This window comes from Dufourea novaeangliae, unplaced genomic scaffold (genome assembly GCF_001272555.1).
Source record: "Dufourea novaeangliae isolate 0120121106 unplaced genomic scaffold, ASM127255v1 scaffold7, whole genome shotgun sequence".
Classification (NCBI taxonomy): Eukaryota; Metazoa; Arthropoda; class Insecta; order Hymenoptera; family Halictidae; genus Dufourea; species Dufourea novaeangliae.
The window spans coordinates 3,668,885-3,693,781 of NW_015373896.1; the positions used below are offsets into that span (position 1 = coordinate 3,668,885).

Here is a 24,897-nt window from a genome sequence, read left to right on the forward strand (position 1 = left end):
ACCGCGACGCGGCGCGAGCATGCTTGTTGCGTACAGTTTGTACGTGTGTACGCTCGCCGCCTGCCTGGTCGATTCTTTTTCGACGCATTTGAGCGCGTACGCGGGACAGATAAGGCCTGCGATGCGACCGTGGGAGGAACGAACCGCTGGGATTCCGCCGTCTTGAGAGCCTTTCCTCGTTTCCGAGCGGCGACCTATTCCGCGGGGACGAATTTATTCGATCGGTGGTACCTGCGTGCCCGCGTCGCCACACTTCCGGATGCGTGCATTGCCCCGAGCGGTGTCTCTGAGGAATTCTGTTTCGGTGGGACAGTCGTGGTAGGAACGAGGTTTTAGACAGTGCCGCTTAAGCTGGACAAGCTCTTTGTTTTACACGAATTTTGTTTCAAGATGAAATTAATGAAATGAATTAATGAAACTTCGTATGTTTGTTAAGCAGGCATAAATAAGGGGTACGTATTTTATTTTATCGGCTCAGATGCAACTTTAAGGGGTGAAACCAGCCCTCGAAGTTTCGATCCGAAAGTTTTTTATACTTATAAACAAATTACATTTTGGACAATTTGTTAGCACCATTTTATTCTACATAAAAAACCGGAAACTTCGTCCATTAGAAGTTTTCATGTATCTCCTCTGGTTTTCGAGATAGTACTTTCGGGTCGAAACTTCGAGGGGTGGTTTCACCCCTTAAAGTCGCGTCTCAGCCGATAAGAAAAAATACGTATCCCTTATTTTTCACTGCTTAACAGACATACGAAGTTTTATCAAAATCGGAGGGGGACACTTCCGTGCAGACAAGGCCATCGTCGATCCCGGCGCACGATTCACAAGCGATCGCGATTAAATACGTGCGCCGAGGAACGAATTAGAGAAACACAATGGCGTATCACTCGATCGATAGATCGGACACGCTCGCTATCTCCGATTTTTTCCTTCTCGCCGGAGATATATGCTCCGACCGATCATTTCAAGTATCCCCAGGGATCTCGCAGTCCGGAGAAATATGTAGATAGATAATCTCCACTTGGGCAACAAATGGACGGTGGAAGGGTGAGTATTCGATGTGTCGTAAAACGGCCCTGGATGAAAGCGTGGGGCCGTGTGCTATCGAATCCCATCGCCGCGAAATAATTGCTACAGTACCGGGCCCGGAATGTTAAATAACAAATTACACGAGCACAATTTTTCCTTCTCATTCCGGTCTATTCCACGATCTCGAGAAACTATCTTCCACGATCTCCTCCCCCTTTTACTTCTCCGTCGATAGTCGAGGCGTAGACGGTCGATGGAACGGGGCGGGAATCGCCACGGAATTGAATCACGATCGGCGTCGATCGCATTTCACGGATGCGACTCCGTCGGTCGAGATATCGACCGATAAGATCCACCGACGATGTACTCCCGTCGAGGGGGAAAGGGGGAAATTGTGCCGGTGGCATCGTTCACTTCTGAAACCCGAGTAATTCGACGAGTTTCGCGATCCGCGCGCGCGGTGTTGGGTTCCGTATTTACGGCGAATACGCGCCGCGTAAACTCGCGACGCCGCGGGGATAAATCCGGCGGGGCCCTATCTGGGGTCTGGGCCGGCTCGGTGACGATGCTAAATTAATTCTCCGAACTGGCAACCGGCCGTGTTATTGTTGATTCGTTCGAGCGCGTTCCCCGTGTGAAAGCGCGCGTTAATCAGCCGATGTAATACGGGCCTTAATGTTTCATGCATAACCGGGCGAGAACGTCGGGCCCCTCGGCGTGCGCGCGCCTCGAGTTATGGCCCGGGACTTTCGAAAGGGAACACGAGAGCCCTCGATCGCCGTCGTTCCTCCGGCCCGAACCGAACGAAATTACGATCCGTTTCTCCGTGTTTGACCGCCACCACGCGTCCCGTACGTAACTCACGTCCCTGTCGTTTCCTTCTTTCGTCCTCGCAACGCGTAAGTCCCCTCTCCCGTGAACGTCCCTCGCTTCCTTTTGTGAATGATCGCCAGTTAATAAGGCCAGGCTGAGTATCGTCGAGAATACCGAGTATTTACGCGAGCTCGCGAATGATAATTTCTGCGTATAACACTTTTTTTCGGTGTTTAATAAATTTTAGAAGTTCAACCGGGGACCGAGAAACTTTTTCGGTCGCGGGCTTGGTACCACTGGTTTGGATGCGACCTTGCGAAGACTTTCGAATGGCGACATTTTGCTTTGAGAAAGGAAGCTTCGAGGTGTTTCCTACTGTCATGCATTCTTACTTGTTTTCGTTGTACGATTTTATTTAACGATTTTATGCGGAGCCTACTTTTACGGAAAATAGAAGAATTTTACCTAGCTTGAAAGTGATAGGGGTTATTAATATTAATTTTACTTCTGTGGAAATTGTTAATCAGATCTTGGCCGTTTTTCTATCATTAAACTACACTTTTTGTAGTGTCGATGGTATACAGTCACTAGACAAATGATAACGTTGGAATATTACGTTACAACTATCGTACATAAAATCAAGTAGTCCCGAGATAATCGAATTATTGCACATTCGTTACCCTATCAGACAATCCTTGTTTCGCAAACGTGGCAAAAAATGCTCGAGATTATCAGATTTTATGCGCAACATAAAACTGAATTTAATTGCCCAGTAGCGACTAGTAAATGGCACGACCATTAGCATACGATAAGACACTATTAAGAAACACGAAAATAAGATTATTAAAAACCTCGATTTTACGTAATCGCTCTGAATCGTAAAAAGAGTTCTACTTTCCTACCCACCGTCTCGCGAACGGAAATCCTTATACAACACGATCGCGTATCGCCGTAGACAAACGAAGCTTTGAATAATCTCGAACCACTCGTTCTCTCCGTGTGACGCAACAACTAAAACTGTGTCGACCTATATATATCAAGAAACGGAAAAACCTCTGAACGATCGTCTTACATCATCGCCGAATGTTTACCGAATGACGTTCGCGGATATTGATGCATGTATATCGGTGCTGATAAAACTCAGGCATAGGCTTGTCGATCGGTGAGCCAGTCGGCCTATTTCGCGCTGGTTAAAAACCCCGAGCGCTTTTTACACGGTCGTCAAACACCACCGTCGTTCTCACGTCCAGATATGCGTGCACGACGCCTGAAAAGTCGGTTTTATCCTCGCGCCACGGGTGCCGGTGTGGGAGAGAGCACAGTTATCCTGGTCTCACGGCAGGCCTCGAATTCTTACGATCGGCCGAATACGTGCTCGTTAATTAATTGTTAATAATACGCGCGTTATCGACGTTCCCATTGGAGTGCCGATGACCTTGATAAATTGACCAGAGACGATATCTTCTCGTTTATCGGGGTTGTTGGATTATTCGTACGTCATTGATTCATGGGATAGCGAATTCCATTAGTTGAACGTACGTCTTGGTTGTTGCGTGAAGTACGAGTGTGGCGAATGAGATGAAGAATGATGGGAAGGATGAGTTTAGTATTCTTAAATTATGGTTTTCCATTGCGGAATCATATGTTTGTCGAGTAATTTCACATTCAAATGAACATAAGGTGAAATATTTGTATTATTGAGTTAGATTGTTTATATAACAAATGTCGTTTTGGAAAACGGGCATATGGCAGTGGTGGGTGAAATGTGTGAATTCACACACAAATATGTCATGAATCACGAGGATGTATATCAAAAGGAAAGCTGCAATAACAAAAACGTAGTGCTAGAATTTTATTTTTAGAAATCAATGTATTTTCAACAGACTCATAACATTTTCAAGACTCCATCCATGGAGTTTCAAGAAAATCTTCCCACCAGATTCTTCGATCGATGCGATAATTCTACGAATGGGAACCGGTGTGTGTCCATACAAGAAGATGACCACTATACGAACGATTAAAGTGCACAAAGGAGTACTTACCGAGTAATCTGACAGAAGACAGAGAAATCGAAAGCAGACACGACCAGTCGAATCCATCACGGAACCGTCCCACGCCAATGGGCGTGCGCAATTTCCAAAGGCTTCTGGGGAACCACCGGCAGGATGCACGCGTGGCCTGCATTTCGCTAGAGACGTGTGGCTCGATCCTGGCTACCGTTCGGAGCGAAACCGGCAGGGGCCTACGCAGACCCCGTGGCACGGCCCTGCCGCCAACGCTCTAGTCGGGATCATAATTCTGTCTCTCGCGGCAAGAAACAACAAAAAAAAACGATAGAATCACGGCCAGATTTCCATTCCAACGTCCCACGGATTCCCGTGAAATGCTTCCTCTCGGGTTTTCAACCCTTCTCCCAGAACCGAGGAACGTTTAAACGAAACTCCTAACGTCTGTCCACCACGTTAATAATAGTCGTTGATCGATGATTTCTATTAACTGGACATTCGAAAAATACTACCGAGGAAGCTCGTATAATTTTAATCCTTACAATTACCAACGTTAAGCGGGAGGACATTTCGCGCGCTTACTACCCGTCTTACCCATAAGTCTTAATATTTCCTTGAATCTAAATTCTCGTTAACGAATGACCGGTACTCGTCTTCGATCGGACTTAGAGACCATAAGCCGCAGGCACTCTAAGCGGCTATCCGCGGTCGTTCGATGAAATTTATACCCCTTAAAGCGTACATATAAGTCGACTTCGCGTACCCCGTCGCGTAACTTCCGTAAAACCAAGGGGGGAGGGTGCCTGTTTTTTTCGTCTACGTCTCTAGATTACCGCGTGAATTTATTGGATAACCTATGAAACTTTTAATAAGGTCAATAAGTCTTCGGGAGCCGGCTCCCGATAACCTGCCTGTAGTTTTACGAGATTAATCCCCCTTGTGTGAGTTAAGGCCCTTCTTAAACGGGAACGAAACGATGGTCCAGGCGACAGGAAAAATGGCAAATTTTCATAGTGGCCCGAGAGGATTCCTCCCGCAGCTGTTATTCCAGCGTCGTTCGTCATAACGAAAGCCCCTTATCATGCGTCGATCCGCCCTTTTTTCCCCTATCTTCTGCCACAGTAATCGCTTTCAATTCTCCCTCTCTCTCCCTCTCTCTCTCTCGATTTACTCGCTCGAGGTCTGTGGAGGGAGACAGGAGCGCGTTGAATTTACCGCTCGAAGCGATCGAGAAATAGACGCAGGGACGATAAGCCCCCCTCATACGTCTTTCTCGCATTCTGCGGGGCCCGGCCAGTTTAACCCCATCCCGCATTCCTCGTCAATTTCTTTTTCTCTCGGGGGCCCGGTGTGTCGACGCGAGGAACGCGACCCGCGCGAGTTGACCTTCATTGTTTTTCCATCCCCTTCACCTCCCATTGCTTCCTTTTACGATGCATCGTGAATCGCCGTCCCATCCGGAACTCGCTGGATTCACGACCAATTATTCGTGATCCGTGGATTACGTGGAATTGGGGATAGTAACCTGTCGTAGGTGAACGTAGGAAATATCTTAAGGATTTTCAGATTGATGGTTTAAAATTGATCCTTTGGGGACTAAAATTGTTTCGGTCTCCCCTTTTATACTGGTACCATTTTGCGAATTACATTACGTGATAGGATCTACATTCTTAGATCAACGTAAATTACGAGTTTGAAATTTTATCGTCTGTAACAGTAGAAACAGATAGCATTAACAAGCCCAGCGCGAAACGCCTTCGTTTCGAAACGGTCTGCCATTATCTATTTCGAACGCTCGATTTTCCGACAACCCGTTGAGCCGCGATTCGTTCGGGTTCTCAGGGTCTATCGCTTCGAAACGGGTAATCCATATAAATAGCGAATACCCTCCCGTCGAAACTTTCACCCGTTTAATAGCCGAGTTTATATCGCACGCTCGCCATCATCGGAACGTCTTTATCTCCGGGGCAACTTGATAAATGCCCGACCGCCGCCATTAATTTCGCGTGTGCTCGGGCGCGCGCTCGCGCTCCCGATTAAAATAGCCCACGGATTACCGGAGAATTAAATCCCGGTTCGGTCACGGTGCGAAACGCCTGTATTCGATCGTTTTCGCTTCCCCCCACCCTCTTCCTCTCTGAATTACACGTGTGCTACGGCCAGCGAACCAGTCGTCGAACGCGAAGCGCATTAATTACGTGATGTAACGCGAATCACGTTCACGAACCTTTTGCAAGTACCCGCTCCTTTCCGTTTCGCGCGCGCGAACTTTCGGATTATATACCGATCGCTTGCGTGGAAGACTGATACGCGATCGTAACTAACAATCGATCGAAAATCGATTGTGTAGTGCGAATTCGACTAGCGTTGATGGTACTGGTCTTACGAAAATATCATTTTTCAAGATAGTTGAGTTTGAATATACGCCATTAGGTTGTCATACTACCGATAATGTATTTCGGTACCATCACTCCTTCCGAGAGTTCTTCTTTTGATCCAGCGACAGTGATCTGACGGTAATCTTTCGGTTTAGGTGAGAAAAATCATGCTTTTCGAACATGTATGTAAGATTCTTCCGGAGGTCGTTAAGCGATTCAGAAATTGAAAAAGGTTCCGTCAGACAGGTCTAGAATGTAAAACCGCCAGTGCACGAGAATTTATGCCGGTCGATAGTACGCGTAAAGCCGGTGCTGATATCGGGCCTCTTAATGCTGTTATGTAAGAAAAGATTTACGGTAATCGCGAAGTTTTGAGTCCGAGTAGCTGCCGGAAACAACGGGAGCGAACGGTTCGAGTAGATACAGAGCAACGAAGCAGCCCCATAGAATATGTATTTAGTTTTGTTTTTTTTTTTCATCAACGAAGTGAATGTTTGTCGCGTCGACGATTACGCTACGATTACTCCAATTAATATTGAAATACTGGTCATAACCTACACGTATAACGATTTCCGAAAACAGTTTCCCGATCAACGGGAAGAATCGTAAATAATCGCGCGAACACATTTTGCTTTCCCAGTCTTGTAATAATTGGATCATCGCGTCCGCTCGACGCAACGCGGAAAAACCATTCGATGCGAAAAACCGAGGCCGAGGCGAGTACGGTATCGTATGGTAAATACACGGAATACAAATACGATAATGAGTATGAAATTCCAAAGTGAACTTCCTTTTATAAACGGGATCTTTCGAGCAGCGTTTAACGATCTGTCGGTCCAGCCGCGACGACCGTTATCTTTCACAATGTGTGCTTAAACTCTCGCAGACCATTTCATATAAATACATCATTTCTTTAATTCGACACTTTCCAACATCCCCGACACTTCCCCCGACATTTCACCGCTCGAATCACAAACTTTCCCGAAAAAAGGACACATTCATCCCGCATTCCCTGCACCAAGGAGATTCCAAGGCGAGCAGAATTCTCGTTGACGTCCGATCCTCGCGAACCCACGTCCTTCCCCCAGCCACGAAACGCGATACTCGCGGCCACCGATTCCGCGAACTTATTACACGGCCGCCTAACAAATTCGCTGACAGCCGTTCCTCACACGGCCGGGGATTCCTCCTGGTCGCGACCTTGCAATCCGAGCGGGCGCGATAAACCCGTTCGCGAAAAGAAGGTGAGGAAAGGATGGGGACGCGCGGCGCGCGAACGCAAGGACGGAAAACAACCCTCCTGGTGTACCTACAATGAACGCGCGTGCTCGCGGCGAATGAATCGTCGCGAATTTATCACTGCGAAACTCGAGGCGACGCGACGACGACGGCCTCTGGCGCGGTGCGTTCCGGCCGAGCAATTAACGCGGGTGATTTAGGAGCGCGTACCGCGGTGACCGAGGTTTTAATGTCGCCGCCACCCTTTTCGTATACTCTCGGCCACGCTCGCGTAATTCCGCCCTGCTGTATCGTTAGGGACCATCTTCCTCTTCGTTTCATCTTCTCGTCCCACCGTCTGGTGGAATTCTTTAATTTCCTCTATTTAATTATACGCTGCCCGCGTTGCCTCGTATTTTCTACCGTTCAGGCGACATTCCGTTTCCGTGGCCGGGTTGTTACGTCTTCGCTACGCTCGCCATTCATATCGGGGCCCCCCTGTCGTATACGCGCGACTCTCCGCTTCATTCAACGGTCAGGGGCGGCCGTGTTGCTCGTTTTCGCCGGGCCTTGGTAACGATCTGATAATTTAGGCTCGGCTCGCGTGCACGCGCGCGGACTCTCATTTTGTTCTGCGTGCCGTTTTGCTCCGTTCGCCGGGATGAGTTTATTAGCAGCAGCCCCCCGTCCACCACCCTGGTTTTGCGTTGTTGGCTGACGCAAGGGGCGTTCCTTGGCCGACCTTTATATAGGTGTAAACTTGTACTTAGTTAATTGCCGCGGATTTGATTATCGCGTGGAATACTTTGAGCTTGGAAAGAGATGAAGGATTCAACGGTAGTTACTTTTCGATTTCTTTGACAGTTTCGTGGGCACCAATTTGACGAGCTTCCGACGGTTCCGACCGAGGACCTTGCGCGTTTAAAATTATTCTTGGAAGGGAAATTTCGAGATTGCAAGGGATGCTTCAGTGAAGTTCAATGCGACGTATTAGCGTGGCATAGAACGGCGAATAACTGCACGCAGGAAAGAAGAATTATAAGGTGCACGAGCGTTTTTGATGGTTCCAACGTAGGAAATTACACGTTCCGCGGGGGATTTACCTACATAATATACAGTGTTCACGGCCTTAGGACACGCAAGGTGGAAATACGACCCTTATTATATTCTACCTAAAATGACTTCCATTTTTTAAGGAATACCTACTAGCCCGTACAAAAGAAATCCTGCTTCTTACTTTATACCAACAATTTTACAAAATTCTATAAAAATTAAAAAAATTTCTTATCAACTTTTGTGATGAAAAAAGTGTCAGTATTCGGGGGATCTATGTGAAAAAAGTTTTTGAAAATGTACCTTACTTTATTTTAAAAGTGGCTACACATAACTATAAATATTCTACAATTTACTGTGACACGACAGTCAGTAGCAAGTCCACAAAACCAGTATTTCCTTAAAACTAACGTCAAGGAAAACATTTATCATTATCTTCAAGAACATCTTCTTCTTCCACGAGTTTCAAAGAGTCATCGATCCCAACAGACACATCTTCCCGATTCCCCCATTGAAATCGCTCTCTGGTTGAGAGTTTTGACGGTTCCGACAGTTGAAATTACACGTTCCGCTGCAGAGGTTGCGTGCACGCCTGAGAGAATCAGGTAGGATGCGATTACTGCGACTACTATTAAACTATTACTAACATAAGAAGCGCTCCGAACGAAGGACCGGGGCATTTTGTTGTCGGGCCGCGACTCCGCTGTCGCGTACAAAGAAACCAGGATAATTGGGCTCGTTTCTCATCGTTGCCCCCGTCATCTCGACGTTTCACGGGGACACTTTACACGAGAAAGATACATATTCCAACGCACTGTACACGAACCATTAAATACAGGACGCTAAACCGTCTGGCCAACGGATTCAACTTGAAAAGACCTAGAAGAAGGAGCGATGCAAATGTCGGCCGGCGTTTTGGAAACGGTGAATCGCCGGAATTCCCCCTGCGTTATTATTAAACACCGTGTATTTCCAATCCTAAAAGGCTCGTAAGTCTGTCCCGCGGGTCTATTCAGGCTCGTTCTTATTATGCAAAACTACGGCGCCGACACGCCCACCATAACGAATCCAATTTAACGCCCGCTAAAGATCGTGAGTTCCTAGTGTACACGGGCCTGATAGGCATGCTTTTATATTCAATTTATTAGTCGTGAAAGCGACTACCACGACAGAGAAACGGTTTATGAACGCCACGCCAGTGAGTAGCCCCGTGTGCTTTGTCAAATTTGAGGGTCGTGTCACTTTCCCGTTCTCAATGTGGCGGTTGTTCGTCGTGCATCGCCGTCCCACCAGCACACGGTGTTATTTAATATCGTTACCTTATTGCAACTTGTCAATACGGACCAGTCGTATTTATCAACCCCGGCCCCGGCAGTTACTCATTAGCCTAACCCAGGGTAAGCGAGACCGGTAACACGCGGAACGATCGCTTATTATCAGTTTTTACGTTCCGTCGCGCACACTAGCGCATACTTTCGCTTGTTACAAAATCGTCGGGCATTTTGCAACCGCTGAAACGGCGGAATGCATGCGGAGTAAATGAAGCCACGGACACGTCTCTCCTTTGTGCCTGTAATTGAGCACATGATCCAAGGGATCCTGTTCGGCCGATAGTTCGAGGAGGCAAAGTGGCTTGGTCTGCGAATATGAAGAAATTGTGCCTCTGTTGGTTGTAACCTCTTTGGATAATCGTTTCTTTTCAATCCAGATAAAATGAACGTAAGCAAAATGTCCTTTCCTTTCCTTCAAGAATAAGAATTGGAGAAGTTAGCGTGAGCCGGTATTTAATATGTAAAAATTACTAAATCACAATTTTTGTGAAATCTATATTTTATTTTGAGATAGCCTGTAAAAATTACGATTGCCTCGGAGATTCGATGATTTTGTCCTCTTTTTTTTCTTCTTGGAACTTGCATATCGAAATATACATCGTCACGAGGTTCTGTAAACGAATTCCTTATTGTCCTTTCTCGACTTCATTGGACCGTTTCGTTGCTGAGCACAGGATCGACGAACGATGGCCATAGAAACCGAACCCGTCCCAATGCCGTCTGTCGCCACGGCTCGTAACGTCATCGATCTTGATCGTCCAAGGCGTAACAACGCCGATTGTGCTCGTGACACGATGAGCCTGAATAAACGCGGAAGAATCTGGGACGTCCTATCCGTATCTCTGTCATCGCCGGATACGTCGTGATAACCGATGATATACGGCCGATTGTTCGTCGAACCGCGAATCTTCCGGAGCATTCGGTTGACCCAGATCTCGCGCTACCGAATGACGGTCAATATGACAAGTTACCGTTTCCTCAGGAACGAAAGCGTTTACGACGGTGTCGCGCGTGGGTAGCTATTTTTCTTGAGTGACAAATGAAAGTAATCTTGTTACTCGGGCTCTTAGAGACAAGAGAAGAAAGTGCCTGTGCGAATGTCAACTTTTCTGAGATGCAGCGCACGAGAACACTTGAATTTCTGACTAGAATTTCTAATTTTATTTCTTCCTTGTTCTCTGATATTGGTCTGCTGAGAATTTAAAGTGTCAACACAAGAACTACCAAACAAATCAAGATCCCTTGCAAGTTTTATTATGATATGAAAGGGAAGAATTTGATTAACTTGTAAATTTGTAAATATTCAAAAGTTTGTCGTGTTTATCGATATCTTCAGTGTTAGATCTTACCCACAACAACCCAAGCTTAACATTGTTTTTGTGAATGTTGTTTAGTAAGTAGTAAATCATAGACAGAATAAATTTTTTAACGAGAATTCAAGTCCATAAACTCACCAGTGACTGTAGCGCTGCTCGGGTGATTTCAATGCGTGGTCGGGTGGTGTCACTTGGACGGCGCGTCATAGCGAACACCGTGCGTATGCGATTGATTCGATGAATCAAAAAATTATACATATTTTGAGTTACAATTTACAGAATATTTAAATATATTAACAACCTAATATTCTAAAGAAAAACACTTGTGTTCTTAAATGCAAACGAAAATTTTAGAACGAGTTAATGAATTTGGCTATCGCTATCCTATATAATTTCTGTCTAAGTATTCATTCTGATTAGTTCAAACATATTCCACGCCGTCCGCCGGGCACGTGGGAACCTCACCTACACCGTGACGCACAATTGATCTATTCGAGCCCTACCCACAAGACATCGACTCTCGTTAGCAAGGTGTCAACGAGGCGCACCCTCGTCTTTATTCGCGAATCATTACGTCGCACATAATTTCGGGAACGAGATTACCGATTTCATCGATCGCGTCGATAAGTGGCGCGTCGCTATTGGCGCGGCTCATTACACCTCGATCCGCCACGGAACGCGGGCGAGAGGTTAAACAAGTAGCCGGCAGCAGCAGCAGCAGCAGCGGTGAGAGGTTTCTTTGGATTTTATCGCGACCGCGGACACGCCTTGCGTTCGATTCTACGAGCTCGCGCCTACTCCCGGACAATGTACTTCTCCCCGCGAACAAATTGATTAGTATAATGCCGTTCGTAAAGGCGTGTGCACGCACACGATCGCTCATATCGGCGATCAGGGCCAGATCTCGAGGGATTTCTCGGTGGCGAACCAGCGCCGAAGCAACGGCCAGACCATAATTCGCGCGTAACCATCGTCGATCCACGGGGTAATATTCGTGTATCACGGTCCAAATTAACCCTGAAGACACGTACAACGTTCTCGATTAATGCGTTTCATTCACGCAGAACCGTACCGCGATGCACGAGATTAAATCCCGTTCGATTGGTATCTTAATTAACCTTTCGACGGGATCAATTAAACCGTACCGTTTGGTTGACCCCCTCCCCCCTCCATCCGGGAAAACGACCTGCACGATTTCTTTGGTAGCACTTTGTTGGTTATTCACAAGCATGTAGTCATGATTATTGAACGTACACGCTTGCAGTCAATGGATCGAGAGACACGCGCATCTTGTTTTTCGACGGATGACGCAGACTTTTATCGGGAGATGATGTCAGCTAGAGAGGCTCGATGTAACAGCGATATCACGACGATCAAAGAAAGCTCGAGTAGCTACCCGAGGAACCGAAGAGAGTGCAAAAAACTTGCCGAGGCCTTAATTGAACTCAGATGGTCCTCGTGTACGGTGGTCCATGATACGAGGAATCGAAGGGATCGAAAGAAATAGAAAATCTCTAAAGCGACCTGTTACCTAATGATTATCCTGTAAGCGTCAACAATTTCAGCGTGTTGACCGTCGCTCGAGGCGGAGAATCTTATCCACGGATCTGGACGATTCAATCTGTAGATCCTCTAATCACAGATCCGGGTTCGATGGGATCAGTCCTACCGATACTTTTTCTACCCCTAGAATCGCCGATTCATTGTCTGTGAGAAAGATCGTCGCTAACAGACGCGTTTTTGCTTGAATCCCCAGGTGTATCCCGGATGGCGGGGACGTTGGTTACACGATGACGGAACTGCAGCCGTCGCCGCCAGGATATCGAGTCCAGGATGAGGCCCCGGGCCCACCTTCCTGTCCTCCGGGCCCCTACAAGTACGCGAGTCACGGACACGGGAGCGAGACTACCAATTTCAAGGGTACCCCGTCGTATCCTCAGGAAGGCTATGGCCTTAAGCAGAGTCCGTCCCGGACGGTGCTTCCTAACGAGTACTACCGCCGCAGAAACGACGGCAGGAGGTCCGCGGAGAACGAGCACGAGGCTGGCAACGGAACAAAGAAAGCCACCACGGCTGCCGGTTACAACGAAAGTCACAAGAAGAATACTGCGGGCTATAAAAACGACAGCGGGTACGGAGCCTCCAATCAACCTTCACTGCTTCCCTACCTTTCCGCTTTACTATCGTCGATCTGCCAAACTGAAGGGTTTCAACCAGATGAGTTGGAATATAGCTTCTCCTAGAAACATTCGATGCAGACGAAGACATCGTATTCTTTGTATCACGAAAATCTCGAGTTTAGATCATCGCCTAGGTCGGAGCATTACTATAACTTGTGTAAACAATTTGTGCCATATGATAGACAGTATGTGTTGCTTATATATGTATATAATAAGTTATTTAATGTAATCACCACTATCATATACACATTGTCAATCATGCAGTGCAAATTGCTTCTACGCGACAAGTTACAAAACTAGTACAACTTAGGCGATGGTCCAAATTCGGCAACTTTCCCCTGTAATATACGAATGCCTCAATTTATTAATCAAACTCCAGACGAAGGGATTAATGTTGCGCCGTTTGTTTTCGATAGAAAAATCTTTGCGAAGGACACAAATACGTCTCCACCGAACGTACTGTTGTATCTCACCGATCGAGGGAGGCCAATACACGAATCAACCCCCATTACGCGGGAATTAATTGTTCCGCTAATGAGAAACAAGTTTCCACGGTTGTTTGCACACGCTCTCTATCGGGCAGCTTTTTGCGGGCGAGATAAGAGATACCGTTTGGCGGCCAATTAGACGTTTCTGTATTAGTCCCGACACACTTAGATTTCGCGATAGGTTGGACGTGGTAGCGTTCCACCGCATCGCCGCGGCGCGGTGGCTCGTCGTTACGAGGTCCAGGAACGACGGTTGCAATTATAGCCTGATTATACGTGATTCCAGTTACGTTGAACTTGTTGACTATTCCATAAATTATGCGGCGGCCACGCATCCCGGTAATAAAGTGGTTCAATGACATCGCGTAACAGAGGGACTCGTCGCCTGACGGCCGCTATCGAGGACCCGCGAGCGTTTTATGAGTGATTCATCGAGTCAAGCCGTGAGAGGTCGCACGTCCAGTGTTTTCCTTCGTCTGTCGAATGTATCGCTCGCTGTGAACGGTATCACGGTACATTGCTGGACTCTGGCACAGCTACCCTCTTTTTCTCTTATCCAGAACTGAAGGTATTTCTTTTTATTAGGCAATTTATCAGTTTATTATTTTTCTATCGCCGGTACATTTCCATTTCTTCTTTGGATATATGAGTGATTTAGTCTACAAGTGGAATAGTGTCTTCAAATTGTTCTATTAGAGTTCTTGCTATTTTTCCATGAACGTACATAATTTCCTACAGTTATATATTATTATAACATTTTGATCGTCCCTATAAGACTGTACCGACCAATTACTTTGACTTGTTCGGTAATTCTAGTGTTAACAATCTAGTTCCTTAGGTATCGATCATTGGATCTATGCAGCCGGTAGGTATGTAATCGGTTAAACTAATATAATACATTAAATCAAAATCGATGGAAGACATCTAGTTCTAAACTACAAGATTATAATAAATCTGAATAAATTAGTTCACAAACATGTTCGATCCTTCAGAAATCCTCACAGAATTATTTACAACGTGACAATCGGTCAGCGCAACCTCCTGTCAGATTTAATAATCGCCTATTCATTCACCTGACACGTGTCTAATTACTCCCACGCATAGGAATAATCAAAGTATTCAGAAATGAACGATGAAAGCGATAGGTGCTCAACTAAATGGTTCTCTTGTTTGGGATTCAGGTACAGCGAGAGCCTCGGATTCGACAGCTACACGTTGCCTCTCAACGAGAGAGACGAAGCGTCGCCGCCTCCAACGCCTCCGGTCCGAGACGCGTCCAGCCTCAAAGGCGTCTGCTATGGGCCTGGACACGAGAAATATCCATCGTGGCCAAGCGCGCCGGAGAGACACCCGGACGAGGACGTGCACGGCGGCACCGGCCATAACAGCGGATCCCATCGTTCCAAGTCCTGGACCGATCACACCAATTACCCAAAGGAGAAGCCAGCCCAATACACTAGACCGCACACGAAGAGGCCCAATCCCGCGTTCACGCAGCAGGTGATGTATCTCGGAACCCTCTACCCTGCGGTCTTTTGTGCCTGGTCGTCGTTGTGTTTCGCCACGCGCAGCGAACAGAAATTTTGATTCATCCTCACTTCGGTTCCATGGAACACGTTCACCGAAACATTTGTTCCCATAGAACATGGGGGGACGGAAAGCGATACGTCACCGTGACCAATTAAGTTTTGTAACGCAATTCGCCCGCAAAGAGCGTACGTGTCGGTGTATATTGCCCCTTGTGTCGCGCGGGTTCCCGGTTACGAAATTGAAAACTCATTTGCAAGGAGCCGAGAGAGGGCACTTTCGACGCCCGGTGTTAACCAGTCACGAGCGAACGCGCCCAAGGGGTATATCAGGCGTTATCGTCGTGTTTCCAAGCGCGGCACCATGATCACCGCCGGGTTTCACGACTGTCGACGTCCGTGACAACCGGGAGGGAGGGCCCGAAGGAAGTTTAATTGGTCGAACGTGTCGCGTTAAGCATCGGGATACGGCGCGTAGGTCAGAACCTTGGTAAATCGTGCTGCGCCCTAAAACGACACACATAATTAATCTCCCACACCCGCGACACCCTCCTTTCTCTCTTTCTCTCTTACTCTGAGGGTGACATAATCGTACGTTGCGACTATTCAAGGCGAAGTAGGCCGGCAATTTCGTGGCAACAGACACATACAAACGCACATATGTGTACACACGCATGCACAAACCTACACACAGACATACGCGAAGTGTTCGCCGCAGACCCGTGTCCCAGCTTTTAATTCCGTTGTGTACGCGAACGAATTCCATTCTTTCCAGTGGCTAGAAGAACGGGCCCGAGCAATGTTAATGCGCCCGTAATTCATTCGACTTTCCTTTTGCTCGATTTAGGACTTCCTTATTAGATCGCCGAGCTTTTTGTCGGGCCAAGCGTAATTAGCTCGTTGCCTGGTGGTTTATTTAAAATTGAAACGCGCACCACGTTGATACCCTCCGATGAATATACGCGCGATTACGTAAACGAATCACGCAGTCGGCCTGCACGAGGCTGTAGATAAGGGGATAATAGTTATACGCGGAATGCTCTTACAAAGAACAACCGATTTTCGCGTTGCAGCTGAAGACCGTGATGGAGCGCTGCGAGAAGATACCGGCGGAGACTTTCGAGTCCCGCAACAGGAGCGGCAACGTGGAAGAAGAGCCGAGACTGTGGCCTCGCGTGGATCGCGAGGGTAAATCTCTGGGCGATGAAGAGTACGTTGTCCCGTCGCCCCCTGAACGCGAGCAGCAGACCGCTCAGACCCTTAGCCATGCTGATCTGGAAGCCTACGTTAGGAGCTACCAAGATCCTCAAGTGTCCCAGGTAAATTCATTAGGAATATCGACTCTGTTGTCTAGTACCAAGTCCAGTCTCATTATTATATTGTTAAAAAGAAACTTCAAAGACACGTTAGGCAGTTTAGAATCAAAAGTGGTGCCCTTACCACGCGTTGAAGTCACTAGGATAGTGATGTTCCCTCGCGCGCATTGAAATCACCCGCATGTTATATTTTTACCAACCTTATATGCGTGTCTTTGTTAGGTTATTATACATCAATTTTGATCTTACAGGTGGACATATATAGGGAGGCAACCCTAACACAAGCAGGTCTCGAGGAATACACGAGGGTGCAGCATTCGCAGCAAGCCAGCTACGCACAATCCGAAGGCTATCACAGTTACGTTTCCAGCGTGGACTCCACAACGAACACCCCATTTCTCGACAGGTAGCAAATATTTTCAAGAACAATTAAATGAAATTAAACCAATCAGACGAAGCTGTGCAAGTTGTTACGTGTCACGTCTCTGCATTTGCAGACTGAGGAGAGACAGCGAGGCAGTGGCGCAGAGACCAACCGCATCCTGGGAGGACACTTCGAGGGAGGGAAGAGACAGCGTGGTGACTACGTCGAGCGGAAGCGCGTCCAGTAGCGAAACCCTGAAATGGCACGGTTCGATGTCGGATGTCAGCGTGTCCAGTGGCTTGCCAGCTCGACAGGGTACATCGGATCGATGGCACCACGGCTCGATGTCGGATGTCAGCAGCGTGAACGGTGGAATTTTGCCGCAGAAATCGAACAACGGGTGTCACGACAAGTGGCAGGGCTCCATGAGCGATGTCAGCACCACTGGCCTGTCTCCGACGACAAAGGGCAGACACAGCGAGAAATGGCCGGACAAGTGGCAGGTATCGATGAACGACCGTAATAAACAGAATCAAGGTAGATCGAGCTTGCCGGCTGTGATCAATCACTGCACCTCCTCGACCAACGTGGCCGACGTTTCCACGGTTCGAGAGAGCAAGTGGCAGGAGTCTAACATCGACGAGGAATCTCTGGAGAAGTCGCAGACGGGCTCTCAATGGGACAGTTCAATGAGAATTGAAAACGATAAGTACGCATCATTGGCGCAGCCGATGCCACAGAGCCCGATACGTCAGCAGATCGGCCCGACGAGTCCGCAGAGCCCCGAGACATGGAATCCTATTCACGGTTCGATGTCAGACGTCAGCCAGGCTAATGGACTTTCCTGTAGCAAGCAGTTGATAGCTCATAGCGCCAGAGTGCAAACTCCGCAGAGACATCATTCGGAGAGCGTGCTCTATTTGGATCGCGAACGAAATCAACGGAAACTGTATCCTGTCAGCACGACGCAGCCTCAGGAGTCCACGCAGTCTTCAAGGTACTGTTCGAATATTCAGTTTACTGTTGCGTACAGTGACAGTCGCCCTACATTATCGAACTTTCTCTTTGCAGAATATCCTCGACGCTGCCCCAACAGCCACAAATGTCAGTAGCGGAGCGCATAAACGAACTAGAGAAGCAGCAACAGCAGCAAATGCGTTACACCTACTTGGATCCAGAAAAACGGCACCGGGTCTCCGATCCTACGTTGAAAGCCATTCAGAAAAAAGCATTGTTATCTTTCTACGAGAGACACCACCAAGCCTCCTGGCGGTCCGAGCCACAATTGGCTCAAGGGACAACTCCTGCCCCTCAAAGTCCACCGCCACAGCCTCCGCCTCGTCCCAGACCACCCTCTTCGAGACGAGCGAGCTCTGCTTCCGACTATGCCAGCGGTGCCTGGCGAGAAAACGCGAACAGGAATCAGAATCAGGGCAACGGAGATTTACCGAGTCCGAAGCATCAGCACAGCAACAGCTGCGGTAGTCTGTCCACGGATTTGCTGGGCCCTGTGATAGTCGGCCCGGCTATATCGATCGATGACTGGGTGCCGGAACGACCGCCCAAGAAACCACACCTCAGAAACGTCTACAACGATCGCGTACCTAGCCCCGACTTGCCTCCACCCTCGCCCCCGACAGTCACCGAGAACGAGGTGCACGATTGCGACGATCCACTGCCGCCACCGCCCCCTGAACTCAGCGAGGACAGCTTCACGGACAGCCAACGGAAATCCAACCATCATCAGGAAGAGTCCAAGGCCCGTGATAGATCTTGCGACAGACACAAGCTGGAGAGACACTCGACCAGAAGATCGAAGCACGGGGGTAAACGGGACCACGATAAATCGACCGGGAAGTCATCGCCTAACTCGCCAACGAAAACCCCGCAAGATCAAGAACAGTTCGTAAGGGCCACCATAGCATTGAAACACGTTGACTCCGAGATGGTGCTGGAGAACGGTGTCTCCGCTGGATTCGCTACTCATCGAATGGTAGCCACAGGTCGATCCAGCTTGAGATACCCCTCGACTCAGAAGCTCATGGTGAACGGACGGGTCACCCCGGCGAGACGAACTCCTCAGGTCCCGGTCGAGCCGAGGATCATTCGACAGGAGTCCATGCGAGTGGACGGATCGAGACTCGACGTTTCTGGGTTACTTCGAACCGAATCCTCCCAGAGACTTGAATCATCCTCTGGCCAGAGGCCTCAACCCCAAGTGCCCAAGAGCATCGACAAGAGTTCCTCGAGCAATCAGTCGAATCAATCGACTAGACCGAATTATTTACCAGTAGCAGACAATTCGAAGAGCACTTCCAAATACCTGGAAGGCGGAAATCACGGTTTCTCGATCGGTAGCCCAGTGAAGACCGGCTACGAAGCCAATTCGAAGATGTTCCCGTCGGAGTCCAGTCCTCAGAAGTACCACGAGCCACCGAAGTACGTGCCCAACCATCACCAACGCCACGGGGACGCGTCGCATAGGAATTACTACGCCCTGCCACCGAAATACATCGACGCGCCGAAGCAGAAGCCTCAACCTCAGTGTCCCACGGATCGATACGCTGGCTCTGGATCACCAAGTTCTCCTCCTCCACCTCTGGCCCCACGACAGAACACACCAGGCAGAAAGTCGCTACCACCGCCGCCTCGACCAGCTCCTCCGCACGCTCTCCAGGGGTAAGTTCGACAATTTTTTCACTCGTTCTAACCATTCCTCCGTGCTCGTTACATTATTCTTTCCGATGTTTATTCCACCGTGCCACGTCTCGGATCGTTTGAAACGTTTCGACGACGCGCAGGTCGTCGTGAAAGGCACCGGACGATTTTTCGGGAGAGTTTACGATAGACGTTACCTTTGCGATGCCGTTTCGTAATCACGAAGATCTCTCCACGGATATTTGTTTAACGGTCGTCAATTAGAGATCCCGGAGGATCGAAACGGTTGTCGGCGGGCATATCTTGAAGCCACGGAACGCACACGATCCTATAATTGCGGCGTAATTGAATGGTAAATGGCCGCTGCCTCCGCGATGTGCCTGTAGGATCATCCATTATACCCGCCGCTGCGATGTCCCGTCCGCTTATCCTGCGATCGATCAGTAGAGAATCAGTGGTAACCGTGAGCGCGCGGGTTTATCCCCGCGTATGCTGTCGATAAGACGCTTATTAACTGGCCAGGGAAGATGGATAGATCGGCAGAGATGCCGACGTGGCTGTCGCCCCTAACCCTTGGATCAACCCTTAACATACATTATTCCATTTGCAAAACATCCGAGGAATCGCTGCTCAGGTTTATGGAGTACCATTGATAATTCGAAACGAACGGTACAAGGGAGAATAGTCTCGTTTTATGAGCGATTTACCGGTACCGACGTTGCCCATTGTTTCTCACGGCTACCATAAAAATGACTCCGTGTTTACCAGTTGCACTCAGGGAATTCACGATTCGACAGCCCTGATCGGATGGTGTTTCGTTGACTGTCGGGTAGGTAAAGAGTTCGACAAAGAATCACAGATTATTGGTCCCATGAAACACGAAGAGGGCCAATTGGGTTGTCTTTTTTTTCTTCTTCTTCTCGTCGTCGGTTTGAATCGTTGGAAACTCGTAAATCCCCCCGGGGATCGGTACAGAGTTGTCGATAGTTCGGCGAACTCCGTTCAAGACGATCGTTAATTATTTTCTCGTTCGATCGTTCGACCGAATCGACATGCATTACCATCGGATTATCATTGCAAATCTAACGGGGTGCCCATTACCGTTGCTGATTTACGAGCGTGTGACTTTCCCTGAATCGCGTCCGGCGAGAGACTTTAAATGACATCGTCGCTCGGTCCCTCGGTACGTAGATACGTTTATGATCCACGGGTTTAAATTACATCGTTTTACATCGGTGATTTCCTTATTAACCGTTCGAACTGTTTTCCCCTCGTGTGCTTAGTTCAGTTCGTTTTACCGTGCCTCTAATGCGAGTCCCAGTTATCGGGATCGAGAAAAGTACTTTACTTTTATATCCGTAACCGTGCTGGTGGATGTCTTGCGTGATCTACTTATGGCACGAATACACCATAACTCGAAAGCCCTTCGGTGGCTGTGTGAGAAAAATGGGTTCATAAATATTGCTCCAGCGGGATAAGTTTTACACTTGATCGCCGGCAATTTCTTATTCACTGAAGGCTTTATGTGTCAACGGTAATTAATACTGTCACGGCAATCTGTATCACTGTTTAGAAGTTAATTTATAAGCTTCGTTCGTACGAGTCCCAATTTTCATAAAGGTGATAGTAAGACTTCGGAATTTAGTATGAAATGTTTCCTTTTGATTACTGTCGATCGTAGACTCTCTGATTCCACTTTCTTGTAAATTTTCAATTATATTCCTCCGCTCATACTTATGTCGATTCTGGTATCCCGACAGTGTTCTGAAAGTGGCATTAGGGTAGTCCCGTTACGCTACAGATTCACAAAATCTATGAAACATTGATCAAGAGTGGGTGACTCACTGATAGATACCTACCCTGTCTAGGACCTTTTCTCACAATCTCTACAAAATATCTTACGACATACCATGCGACCTAGTACTTAAACTACTTTACTATCTCACCATTAAACATTATCAGGGCGCAGAATGTCCAATATATCAATCACCAACGCAAATAATCTCCACTCCCACGCACCGTGTCGCGATCATAAAAACCAGAAACTCGGGCAAGGACAATCAATAAAAGCTCATCCCATCAAGGATATCACGGGGCCAATAGTAGCCGAAGCCGTTTCGCGACCCAACGCCTCTTTATCCATCGGTCTGTGGCTTTTTGGGTCAACGAACGTTCGACTGTGAAAGAAGCAGGCTGAATGTACGCCATCAGGACGAAGAAGGAGCAGAAAGACAGGCTGGGCGAAATGAAATTAACGATGAATTAATAATAATTGGATCCCGGACGAAGGATCCGCGGGGACGACGGAGATACAGGATGCAGGCTTGATCTCACGGGCCGATAAGTGTTTTCACCTTTCTTTTGTTCCGTTCTCGCTCTGATTGGGTGACCAGCTTCGCTTCTGTGACGGTCGAGCGGTCCTCCCCTCGAAACCCGAGTCTTCCGACCTCGCGACACGGTTCGCGGAGCAAACGCTGATTCGACCTTCGACAGGAAGGAAAGACCCAGCGATCCGCTGGAGGAGCAGCAGCGGAGAACCGTTCGCCCGGTTCACTTCGGTCCTTCTCGCGTTCGCTTCGTCGTCCTCGTTCATGGGTATTCGAACCAGCGCCGAGGCTTAACCTTTCGGTCGAACCGAGAACCACGAAGGTAGAAATGTCAGAAAAAAGGTTACCGCGTGGCACCAGGGGCGTGTTAGCCTGTTCCTGCGGGCGCTCGATTACGTTCGCCGCGGCGCTGCGCTCAGCTGGAAGTGTCGAACGCGTGAGAATTTTCGTCGACTGCCCCCGCGAACTGCGGCGATAAGACGGTCGTTTATCGCGCCGGTAACATTGCCGAGCTCTGTTCAGCGTTACCTCGCGAAATCAGCGATACACGAGAAATCGCGTGATTTACTTTTCCTCGATAACATCCACGTTGCACCTGGTGAAAAATTCGCTGAATCGGATCGTAGATCCTATTCAACCAGGCAATCTAATCGTTGGCAATTGCCTACGCGCAGATTACTCCTCGGCTTTCCATTCAACTCAACCGTGCGTAAGGTATACGCGTCTTTACCTGCGAAGTGTCTTTGAGCGTGCCGGACGTAATTAAAGATCCCGCAGGAAATTCAAGTGGCCTTTAACGGCCGACGTGGCGATCGGCCGTAAATCTTTACGGGATTGTGTTGGAAAAAAGGCCCCGCTGCTTCGAATTTACAGTCTTTCCCGCGAGAAATTACGCGACCACCCGGCGTGCTATCGCTAATTCTCGTTATACAGGTATTCTCGCTTTCCGTCGCGTCTGGTTCGACGCGTTAATTGGGCCCCGTGGATTCCTGATCGAGCGTAACTCGCGCTGAGGGCGAACGAAGCGTTCTTCGCAAGAGGTTGATGAAAAAAAAAGGATTTCTCGAAGTTCTTAATACAAAAGGTGTTCCCGAAATGTTCGACGGAATTGTTGTTTCGTCGACGATAAAAAGATATCGTGTAAACGAACAACCCCTTTTAACTGATGCTGTTTACGCGTCAGGTTGAACCAATTTACTTTCCACCCACGCTCGACGATCAGAATTACACGCGTTTCTTGGAAAAAGTAGCTGGTTAAGTTAGACGGCGCTGCCTTGGATACGCGACGTCAGATGTGGCACATGATTGACGTGTACGTGGCTGATCCTGTTTCAGATCTGGTCTGTTTTAATAAGAGATTCTATAGTCGGTGGAAGTTAAATGGCCACTGTAGGCCAGCGTCCGCATCGTCTGGTATTATTCTAACTCATAAGTAAATTCCATTCATAAATGGAAGGTATCTGAAAAAGGATTAGCGAAAAAGTGGGATTACATAGAAAGAGCGTTGGGTGCAGCTAAACAGTCGAGTTTAGTCAAACCATGATGGATATAAACGGCAGTTAAGTACATCTAGCAAAAAATCAGTAAAAGATACACTCACTGAATGTGAAGTCAATCAATAATTCTAAGCTAGAGTAACTAAAAACTGCGCTGCATCGGTTTAAATGTCTATGGCAGGGATAAGTACTCAATAACCTGGAGCAAATGAACACAATTCTGTTGATACTGTAGTTTTCAAACAGCCAAGAGCAAACGGAGCCATTTGGTGATACCCTGACAATCGATCGACCTAGATTAACCTCGCTCCCCCCATTTTCTGCTATTTCCATCATTCTTGCTGGCTTCTGGACTCGAACAGAACTCGTTTCACTCGAAACACCTGCGGCTGTACAGAGAGGCAAGACCGCGACCTCGACAGGGTAGCCAACGGCTATACCGAGTATCGCCTAACACCGGTTGTTCCTTGTCGTTCCTCTGCTCTCGGCCAAGTCGGATGACACCGCGTAAGGCTATAGCTGGAGAATAAAAAGGAGGTACACGGTGTATCGTGTTATGTTATCATACCGAGGAACAGCTCCGAGGCTCTTCTGATTTCATTACACCGTTGTTTCCAAGTCTCTGTACAATGGGGTCTATTATCATGCCTCTTTTCCCTGCCCTAATTATTCTCCAGCAAAGAATACACGACGACCTTTAACACAATTGTGAATTCCATGTTCGTGGGATATATAATTTAAGAAAAAGCAACAAAACGTTAAAGGAGAACGAGGTTTTATCGTCTAGTATTAACGGATCTTCGTCGACCTTTATTATACCGAAGATTAGTCACAGATGTTTGATGAACAATTGTTATTACTAGCACCGTACTGGAATCCTTCTAAAAACGACGAAGCCGTACCTATCGCGATCGATCATTCGTATTGGAACGATTTATTACTTGTTTAACTCGTCTGTTTGTTTTACCGATCGCGGCGCGATTGATAAGGCGATTTCGAAACTACAGGAATTCCATTTGTTATCTAAACTCGGTGTAAAAGGAGCCCGTCTATTTGATCGCGAAAATGATAGATTATCTGCGAAATATATACCATATATATATATATATGTTTACTGTGGACAATTACACTTATCGATGATCGATCGAAGGAAGTACAAAAGTAAACAATTCGTATCGCGTTCAATTTTTTCTCCGTACGAAACCAGGCGTGTAAAGTAATCGCAACGGACATTCGAGTCGTGAAAATGATATATTTCACAGCCGGGGTCCGGTTACCTAGTTCGTTCGTCTGTTTTATAACATTCGCTAATTGTCCGCGCGTTTGCACGATTATTCGCGACCAGACGACGGGACGGTGTCGCAACGCAGCGTGAGGCAACAACGACGCACCGCG

The 24,897-nt window shown here is 47.8% G+C and overlaps 1 protein-coding gene across 1 annotated transcript in view; it reads left to right on the plus strand.

Annotated features, from left to right (window-relative positions):
- Positions 1-24,897, plus strand: part of LOC107191848 — a 185,058-nt gene that overhangs the window by 105,139 nt on the left and 55,022 nt on the right. The window contains exons 10-15 of the mRNA XM_015580986.1: positions 12,904-13,278; positions 14,997-15,315; positions 16,415-16,660; positions 16,909-17,063; positions 17,155-18,018; positions 18,093-19,700. Coding sequence (XP_015436472.1) covers positions 12,904-13,278; positions 14,997-15,315; positions 16,415-16,660; positions 16,909-17,063; positions 17,155-18,018; positions 18,093-19,700 — 3,567 coding nt within the window. The remainder of the gene's footprint in view (positions 1-12,903; positions 13,279-14,996; positions 15,316-16,414; positions 16,661-16,908; positions 17,064-17,154; positions 18,019-18,092; positions 19,701-24,897) is intronic.